Source organism: Saccostrea cucullata, unplaced genomic scaffold, assembly GCF_032062105.1.
Source record: "Saccostrea cucullata isolate Sc308-1 unplaced genomic scaffold, CSIRO_AGI_Scuc_v1 ctg5991, whole genome shotgun sequence".
Taxonomy (NCBI): Eukaryota; Metazoa; Mollusca; class Bivalvia; order Ostreida; family Ostreidae; genus Saccostrea; species Saccostrea cuccullata.
Window position 1 is genome coordinate 6,273 of NW_026929280.1, and position 10,232 is coordinate 16,504.

General features: G+C 31.6%; 1 protein-coding gene across 1 annotated transcript; it reads left to right on the forward strand.

Moving 5' to 3' along the window:
- Positions 1 to 898: 898 nt before the first annotated feature.
- Positions 899 to 10,006, forward strand: LOC134280292 (cytochrome b5 reductase 4-like; the record flags this gene model as incomplete). Its single annotated transcript, XM_062762695.1, has 11 exons — positions 899 to 968; positions 1,156 to 1,207; positions 1,420 to 1,571; positions 2,224 to 2,256; positions 2,861 to 2,986; positions 5,543 to 5,683; positions 6,012 to 6,161; positions 6,533 to 6,683; positions 6,846 to 6,932; positions 7,487 to 7,651; positions 7,964 to 10,006. Coding segments are annotated over 11 exons (1,182 nt in total), but the record flags the coding sequence as incomplete, so codon positions are not given.
- Between the last annotated feature and the right edge of the window lie 226 nt (positions 10,007 to 10,232).

The window sequence follows — 10,232 nt, forward strand, 5'->3', positions numbered from 1 at the left end:
TATTAATGCTTTTGGTACAATATAGGTACCTTGTAGGTATACTTTTGGTATACCTCTGGCATACTTTTGGCACAGCCTTGAAGGTACCTAATAGATTGATATGTAGGCACCTTTTAGGTATACCTAAAATGTACCTATCTGACTGTTAGAATTATATGCCATACTATGTATAGGCATACTTTAGGTATGCCTCACTGCTCAATCTAATGTTTTATGTGTGCCTAAAATGTACCTATATGTCAAATAGAAAAAAATGAATCATTGAAAAGTATACCTTTAGTATGCCTTTTTTGTACCAATTTGCTACCTATACTTGAAGAAGTGGTTCCAAACTTGTATACTTTAGGTATACCTTTTTTGTGCCTATATTTATCAAGAATAGGCATGCCTAATCTGTACCTTTTTTTGGTATGGGCCTTGACAGGAATAGTTCTCTGTTGCGGGTTTGATAAAACAGCTATCCCACTCACACCCAATGGATAAGTGTATACTATATTATTAAAAATTTTTGCTAAATGATGTTAACAAGATTTTGGTCAACTCACAAAATAATATACTTTAACTAATAACATCAGCTTTCAAAACAATGTTTTTATTGGGAACTTTAATTACGTTGCCCTTGGTATTACAATATTTTACTGTGAAAAAATGAACATCATAATAACCGGACTGCACTGTGCTTGTACATAAGATAACTTTGAGTTTTTCCTTGAGATAATGTACTGACATTTGTTTAATTAAATTCACAATGTCACCGAAATCCAGATTGGGTCTTAGACCATGATAATAATACTTGCATTTGGAGACAATAGAGAAAATAAAGTCAGTTTCATTTGAAGTGTTGTATTGGGCTGTTCTTATTTAAAGTACTTGTATTTTACAAATAAAAATATCATAACCCTTGAATAACATTCTTTGTTCTTTTCCAGACTCTGTTGGAAAATCCCTTACTACAGATTCAAAGAATGGTGAGTACTGAGAGTATTTTTTGCCACCGAAAGAGTCCCTAATTTTATAATAATATTTTTAAATATGCAAAAATGGTAAATAATGGCTTTTAAGAGTTTTATGAAAGAAAAAAATATTTAAGTAAAGTAACTGTTAAAATTCCTGCCTGGTTGTAATAAATACACAGCAATTCTTTTATCTTTACAGGGCCCATGCCTCCTCCATCAATGAAAGTACCGCAAGTACCAGCAGTTCCTAAGTATGTAATGGTGTAACTTAAAACAATATACCTAGGTCAGGTAGTCAGAAAGATGTACACTCCATAGCAATGAAGATTTTTTATAAAGTCAGTTTGAGTATTGAAGTAAACGTTTGCATATGAAAAGTAAAAAATAAAGTTTGTAGTGCCTAGGGGAAATATCAATTAAACTATGATATCCATGATTGAAGTACTTACATTTTTGTGAACAGGTTTGATTGGTTCCAAACAAAGACTACAGTGACTTTAGTGGTGTATACAAAATGGAAGTCCATGAAGTCAGATTTTGTGGTTATAGACTATTGTGATAACAAATTCCTAGCCTCACTCTACATAGAAGATTATATTTACTATTTACATATAGGTGAGAAAATTTTCATGTATTATTTTCAAATCATGGAGATAAAACCTATAATAAATTCTTATTAAGAACCATAATAGAACCATTCATTTTTCAATAATTCCAAAGTTTGGACCTTTGGGGTTAGAGTTGTCTTAAATTGGAATGAAATTTTTACCCTGTTCATACTGAGAATTCAATTTGAATCGCGTTTACACGGAGACTTTAATGCGAATTAGTTTAATTCGAATTGGTTTACTGCACATTAAATTTCTTTGCATACTTCCGTGTGAACACTAAGCATAATGGCAAAGTTAGGTCAAATGCCACATGTCGGTGGTTAGCTTTAAGTACTTGTGCTATTTTTTAGTTAAAAAATAAGGAAAATTATGTTAATCACTGAGATGTGTGTACAGACAGTAACATTTTGTCAAATGCATCTGCTTCTGCATAAATTAATGTGATGTGTTTTGCATTTTATTGTAGATTCTTTTTAGTTCAGAAAAAAAAATCAAAAGCTGTTAAGCTGAACCATAAATAGCCCATTAAGTTGTACTGAATTTCTTTGATATTGTGTCCATATATAGTTAAAAGTAAATACAGTCTTTGCAACATTCATGAGGTATTTTATAACAAATTGATTTTAAGATGACATTTATTTTTTTGTCCATTATAGAACTTGCAGAGGCAATATCATTAAACTATGAAGGTATGTATGTTTTAACTTTAGTGATTGAAGTTATTTTTATTTTATTTAAGATAAACATATCCATTCCAAATAGCTCTTTTATTACTTTTTTCTGCTCAGCCGTATTTGTTCATTTTTATGGTACTTGGGGTTTCTCGATAGAATTGCATAACTTTATGTCAGCTGGGGACTGTGTGTGTTTGATTTATTGCTGTGTTGGGTAGATTTTTATATTGACAGGAGACTCTCGTGAGTGATAATTTGTGTTGACTTATGTAACAGTTACATAAAGTTACATAAAGTATTTCCAAACATCGTCATACACCATTAGTGTTTAGTTTTTGCACAGAAGTTTCACAAAAATTTTGTATAATAATTAATTGCATGTACATATAATGCATTTGATTTTCAGTAATATTTGAATTTAATAAAAATGTTCTAACAGAACTAAATGCCTGGAAATCATTTTAATGTTACAATGAATATTGACAAAAAGCTTGCATTTTTCAAAAAAAATAATGTTCCATTGAAGTGCCTATTTTGCTTAAATTTTGATACACAGGTATCTTGGATGCCTGTATTTGCTATATCTGGGAGATACTGTATTTTATGTTTTATTGTTCAGTCACGGTCATCAAGGACACAGGAAAAACAGAAATTGTACTCTCAAAAGAGAAACCTGACCAGCAGTGGTCAAACCTGGGCAGACACCTGGAGAAACACAACAAAGTGGTCAAAGTCAAAAACCAAGGTATGGAACTCTCTAGGTTTGACAGAAGATTACCCATTGCTAGTATTTTCCATTCGTCCATTTGTCTGTATCTCAAAAAAAAAAACCAAGTTTAAACATCCAATATCTCTAAGACTGTTCGAAGAAGGTTGAAAAAAAAATAAAGTTAGTGCCATGTATGCAATTTTTAGCTCTACTGGTCAGAGACCAGAAGAGCTTATGCGATAGTAATGCGTCCGTTGTCCGTCCGTCTGTCTGTCTGTCCGTCTGTAAACAATTTTTCAAAACGCTACTCCTCCTACAGTTTTAGTTTGATTTCAATGTAACTTGGCACACAAGTAGACTACACCAAGATACATAATTCTATATATCGGTTTTTGATTTCGATAAACGGTGTTGCCGTGGTTACTAAAAATAGAAGTTTTTGTGAAAATCATTCAAAATGCTACTTCTCCTACAGTTTAAGTCTGATTTCAATATAACTTGGCACACAAGTAGACTACACTAAGATACATAATTCTATATATCGGTTTTTGATTTCGATAAACGGTGTTGCCATGGTTACTAAAAATAGAAATTTTTGTGAAAATCATTCAAAATGCTACTTCTCCTACAGTTTAAGTCTGATTTCAATATAACTTGGCACACATGTAGACTACACTAAGATACATAATTCAGTGTATCGGTTTTTGATTTCGATGAACGCTGTTGACGTGGTTACTAAAAATAGAAATTCTTTTAAAAACATTCAAAATGCTACTTCTCCTACGGTTTTAGTTTGATTTCAATATATTTTGGCACACAACTAGACTACACTAAGATACATAATTCTGTACATCAGTTTTTGATTTTGATGAACGGTGTTGCCATGGTTACTAAAAATAGAAATTTTTGTGAAAATCATTCAAAATGCTACTTCTCCTACAGTTTAAGTCTGATTTCAATATAACTTGGCACACAAGTAGACTACACTAAGATACATAACTCTTTGTATCGGTTTTTGATTTCGATGCATGGTTTTTCCGTGGTTACCAAAAATAGAAATTTTTTGAAATACACTCAAAGTCCTACAGTTTTGGTCTGATTTTAATATAACTTGGCACACAAGCAAACTACACTGAGATACATAATAATCAGTTTTGTGTTTTTGATTTTGCTGATTTATGTTGCCATAGTAATTTAAAGTGAAAATTCTGTAAAATTTTATTAAAAGCTACTCCTCCAGTTGTTGTCTTATTGCAATCTTGCCTCAAAAAGAGATTTAATCAAGGATCATTATTCTATATCTCTTTTCCCCCTGTTGCCACCATTTGACGCACTTGCGATTTCCCTAGAGTGTTTATCTGACTGCCCCCTGAAGCCATTTTGACTGACTTGAAATGACTGACCATTACATTTAGAACATGCTAATTAAGTACCTAAACATCATCAAAGTGTCACATATTATATATCAATGTTTGGGGAATGGATTGAACTTAAGTATTGTCATATAATTTTCTAAGAATAATTAATCTACAATTAACAATATATAGGTGAAACCAGGTAAAATGAATTTTTCACAACTAATCATCATATTGTCCTTTCTATGAGAGAAATTTTCTATAAAATATACCAGTCAACTTAAAATATAATACCAAACCAATTAAAAGGCTCATTATTTTTTGTTTAATATTAATTAAGATAGATTAATAATGATAGGTAATTATCTTAGACTTGAGCCAACTAAACTTCACAATAATGTTCAAGCAAGCATGTTTATAAATATTTTATATATTTAGTTGAGCACTTCTTGCAAAAGTCTTGTGAAAAATAAATTAATACATCTTTTTATCTAAATCAATGCCCTAATGAAAAAAAATGCTGAAAGTAGATTATTTAGTACTCATAAAATGCATGGGAAATCTGTGGCCACCATTGTTGTTCTTGTTAAAGATTCTATGATGTTCTTCCTCTAATTTTCATTGTAAAATTTTATTTCTATTAAATTCAACTTTAGAACTGATGTAAAAACATTGTGAATGCTAATACAATCCAAGGTATGTTACATAAAATGCAATATTAAGGCTGAATTTTGCTTGTGACAAGGCCCAATTTCTTCTTGTAAACAGACTGGGTGCCATTGTTTTCACACAGGTAAATCTCAAGTGAATTCACACGAAGCTGTGACTTCACTAATTATAGTAACATTACCTAATGTGTAATACACATGATTGGCTATCATTTAGAGCTGAATTTATTTAGAAACAGGGGAAATCACAGAGCTAATTTAGGGTTGTTGTGTGTATGCGTCAAATGGTGGCATCAGGGAAATGGGGCATAGCGTCAAATGGTGGCATCAGGGGGTAAAGGATGTAATGCATTAGGGGGAAAAGAGATATACATGTATTGCTTTTGTAAAGTTTTTAAGTCTTAACTGCTACTTTACTACCAGTAGAGCTACAGTCTCGACAGAGACTTCTGGTTTATGAAGAATTTTAGATAATATGAGGAATCTATAAAATTAATGTGTTAAAAATAAATCTGGTTTTTGGCACTTAAAGGAAAGACTTTTTATGTTCAGAAGTTCTTTTATTCCAGAAATAGATTACAGGACATGTACTGTTGTCTCTGTATCTCAAGTTACCCATGATTCCAAGTTGTTATGTCTGTCACTTCCTACTGGAAGCAGAATGTGTGTACCTATTGGATACCATGTCCACATCAAGCATAAAGTCTCAGGTAAACACAAGACACAGTCTAGGCATCAGGAAAATGGATTTCAAGATATTTTAATGCAGCCATTTACTTAAAACATATTTTATTGGATAACACAATAAGGATTGGGCAAGCCTATGTACACCCTCTTCTGCTTTGCACAGTGGTAGTACCATAGTCAATGAAGTTAATCCAGGCATTTAAAGGTGTATGTTCAGAAACAGATTTTTCTGTGTCAGCAAAATGATCCTTGGATGATTGGAGCAAATGTTTAAAAACATGAATAATTTTTCAGTTGTTTTTTTGAGTTTGATTTTTTTTTCATTCTAAGGCAATATTTTGCATGTTTTAGGAATGGAGGTGGTTAGGAGTTATACAGCTGTTTTACCAACCTTGACCGGGGAGCAGGATAGAAGGGTCAAGGACGGTCGAGTCCTCTACCTGATGATCAAGATCTATAAAGGGGGTGCACTCACTCCCTGGATTGATTCCCTTAGTACAGGTAGGTTTACTATACATGGCTTTCCATCTGAAAGAATTGATATCTAATGTCTCTTTATGACTGAAAAATTCTCATACAGGATGTAATACAACTTGCAATCATTCATTCATTCTAAAGTCATTTGTTTCTCTTAAAAATTGATTTCAAATGATATTATTGTACATTTACACAATTCAAGTTTGAATTCTTGAATATTGAATTTTAAAAAAATGTTTTCTTAAATTTAAATGGGATATAAGTAAAAACTGTGGCTTATTTTGTGATACAGATGGGCCTTACATAATGTTATTTGGGTGCCCTGTTTACCGGTACTTAAACAGTAGGCACATTTGCTGTATCTGAAACAAATTTGCACTTTGACCTTCTTACAGGTGACCTTGTAGAGGTCAGTACATTTACTGGGGACTTTGATGAGCAGCGTCTGTCTATGTGTCAGGATTTAGTGATGTTTGCTGCAGGAACAGGTTTTACACCAATGGTTCGCATCATAAGCCACTGTATAGAGGACCCTAAGTCATTAGTGTAAGTAAAACACTGTATAAAAGATTAATACAAGTAACAATGGCCAAAATCCACTTTGTAAATAAAATTTTTTTTATGTGTTTCTTGTACATTTTCTAAACTCATTTTCATGTTTCTCTTTAAATTGAATATAATGTTTAGCCAATGTTTTCTTTCTTTCAGAAATGTTAAGTTATTATTTTTCAATAAGAAGGAAGAAGACATTCTGTGGTATGACCAGCTACAGTCTTTAGCGGAGAAGCATGATAGGTTTGTTAAATGTTTTTGTAACTTTATTATTTCAAATGAAAAGGATAGATCTTAACTTGTTATTGAATTGAAAGAAGAATCAATTTGAGTAGTTTGTAAATGTTTAACTTTGACTTGTGATCTGAATCAGTTCAATTGAATTGAATGGTTCTGGTCATTTCAACTGTATGATAGTGTTGTCAAGGAAATGAATTTGCCAGGACTTTTAATGTTCACATGTGACTATTGTCAATAAAGACCTTATAAATACTACTGTAGAGTCATTTCAATTCAGGAGAAGAAGGGGGGGGGGGTAAAATGTTCCTATGCATCAAAATTTTACTGGTTTATAGGAATATAATTTCTTGGGTAACTTGTATACTGGTATATAGAAAATTCATTGAACATATCCATTGATAAATCATTTGCAAGGATAATTAGGGATTCAAGTTTGTGGAAAAGGGTGACCTTTGAAATCCAGGAACATTGATCACCAATAAACAATGATTATTCAACAGTTAGTGATGGCAAACAACTGCTTACTAGTTGATGTATCTTTTTTTGTTTCTGTACAGATTTTCCGTTGAGTACATTCTGTCTGAGGCCAGTGACAGCTGGCATGGTAGAACAGGAAGGATAACTCTAGATCTTATGAAGACCTCATTACCTCAAGAGAAAAATCAGTCCAGTCTACTTATATGTGCCTGTGGTCCCACTCCGTTTACTAATCTAGTTACTCAGTAAGTCTGATATTTATAGAGTTGTCCCTTATTTTGGGCCATTTGACAAATGAACACATAGGGATCTCTATGAAAAGTGCCTTTCTATCAAAACGGTCACAAAACTGGTTAAAACTTTTATATACAGTTTATATATCTTCACATCTTCATTACTCTCTTTTGAAATATACATGTATTTAGTATGTGACAGAGATTGAGGTTATTTCCAACTTAAAGGTCATGACAGAAAAAATATTAATATTTCACTTAGTATAGAGATAAATTGATTTTATATAAAATGTTGAAAAAGAAATTGAAATTTTGTTGTTGCAGATTTGCCAAGGAATTAGGTCATTCTGGTAGTGAGTACCATGCATTCCAAGGATGAAGAAGTCCCAAGTGAGCTCAAAACACAAACTAACCGTCTCAGGGAATACGTCTCACGACTGTGTGGCGGTGGCTCTTTTATAGAGTAACCACTGTCTAACACTGAATTCCAGAATGGACACTAGTCATCAATTATACATGAACAGCTGATCAATTTATCTACCATATTGGTTTAGACAATCACTGTGACTTGATGGTTACATTTACTTGCAGAAACTTTGACATATAAAAGTGTGAGAGTTAAGAATTGACCTGCTTGTGTGTCTGTGGGGTGTCTGTGGGTATTTTTTCCAAAGTCAGCAGCAATGTCCATTGCTAAGGCATTCATTTCAGTGTCTCATAGCTACATTGTCCTGCTTAATATAACTCTTAAATAATTGTTTCATTAGGCATAATTTTGTTGGCTACAAAATATAATAGATTGTATTACAAGAATTCACATTCTTTAAAAAAAGGAGTTTCTTGGTAATATTCCTGGAATTTTTCAGAAAATATTAAAGCAGCGTTACTAGAATGATGTCATCTTCTTTACCATTTTGCTACATGTTATTTGAATAGCAATTTTTAAAAAAAAAAAAACATTTTTTTCTTTTTAAATATAAAGTAAGAAAAATATTCAGTTTGAGTGAAATGATGCAATTATAATAAAACGAAAAACGGAATTCATTATAAATATTTTTATGATTCCAGTTGCACTAAACTGGAAAAGAAGTAGTGTGTGTATTTTACAGATATATATTTATCCTTACATTGTATACACTATCTATTAAAAAAAGTTTTATATACCGTAAAAGAATTCTTAAAAAATATTTTCTGCAAGAAATTTACACTTTAACAGTATAATACAGTGAAATTAAGACTGCAGATATTCTGTTCATCATGCATAGTTTTTCTATCACTGGATTTTTTTTTTAAATTAAACTTCTAAAATTATGTAAGAGATTAAAATTATTTTGCTTTAGTCAGATGTAAAAACCTATTGTAATCTTCCAAGTACTTGAATGTGATACAAGAATTTGTAAATGCATTGCACTGTAGTTCTGAGCAGTTTCTCGTTTCCAATATCTGTGATATTAATATTATCTGGTATTTGTTTACAGACATTTTCTCAAAATGTTTAGTTATAAAGAGAAAAAAATGTGTGTAGATACTCTAGACCTTTTGTGTACAAATTATGATTGACATTATAAACTATTTTGAACACCTGTCATATACCGTGCCATTGTACGAGGGTCAGCAAGATTTTGAGGAGGTTAAAATTTAACACAATTGAACTTTTGTATCTTGAACATCCATGGATATGTCTAAAGTGAGTTGGAACTCCCAAACGTCTCTTGATGTATTTTATTCTCAATATCTTGAATCCTACATTATCTGATAAATATTGTACACAATGAGTTTGAAGTAACAAGGTTTGACTGTAGTTGATGTTGTATTCTTTGAATATAATGCTGGATAAACTAGGTTTGTATTTATACTTTATTGGTATGGTCTTCACAATGTCAAGGCTTCACGATTAATACTAAACATGACTTTGGAAACGAGTTCACTATTAAATAGTGATGTGATATGAGTTACTTCCCTTTGCCTGAAATAGTGTTTTTGTAAGTGTTAATTCCCCAATACAAGAATGGCATTCTTTCTGTTATGTTGCATCCTACTTCCATTTAGTTGCTCAACTGTTATTTTTGATAGAGTTTGTATAAGCTTTAAAAGAAATAAGTTTGTTTTGATGATTAGTTTGTTTTTTTTTCATTTTCTTGCACAGAAAAAAATTCCTACAATGTATACTGACACAAAAACTTACTTTTTATATAAATATTACGAGGTTCTTGCAGTGATTAAAAAGATTTTGTATCTGAATTTATGAATGTTAAATTCATTGACGAGTCATACATGTATTTTTTACACTTTGTACACCATAGTGTTATTTTTGTTGTTATAGAAACATGTTTTTAGTGTTATTGAAATTAAAATACTTAGATAACATGCCACTTGTTTTTGTGTGGAAGCTTGATGGGGTTTAATACACTATCAATTATTCAAGATTTGTATCGTTTTTGTGTACAGAGTAGAAAGAATAGTCAAAACTCAAAAGCAAGGGGTTGTTGAAACCAGTCCATAGTCAATATAAACTGGTACATCTCCTTCTTTGGGTCAGTCCATGAAGTTTTAAAAATGTAAGCTTGTATCATACATGTTCATCCTTTTTGAC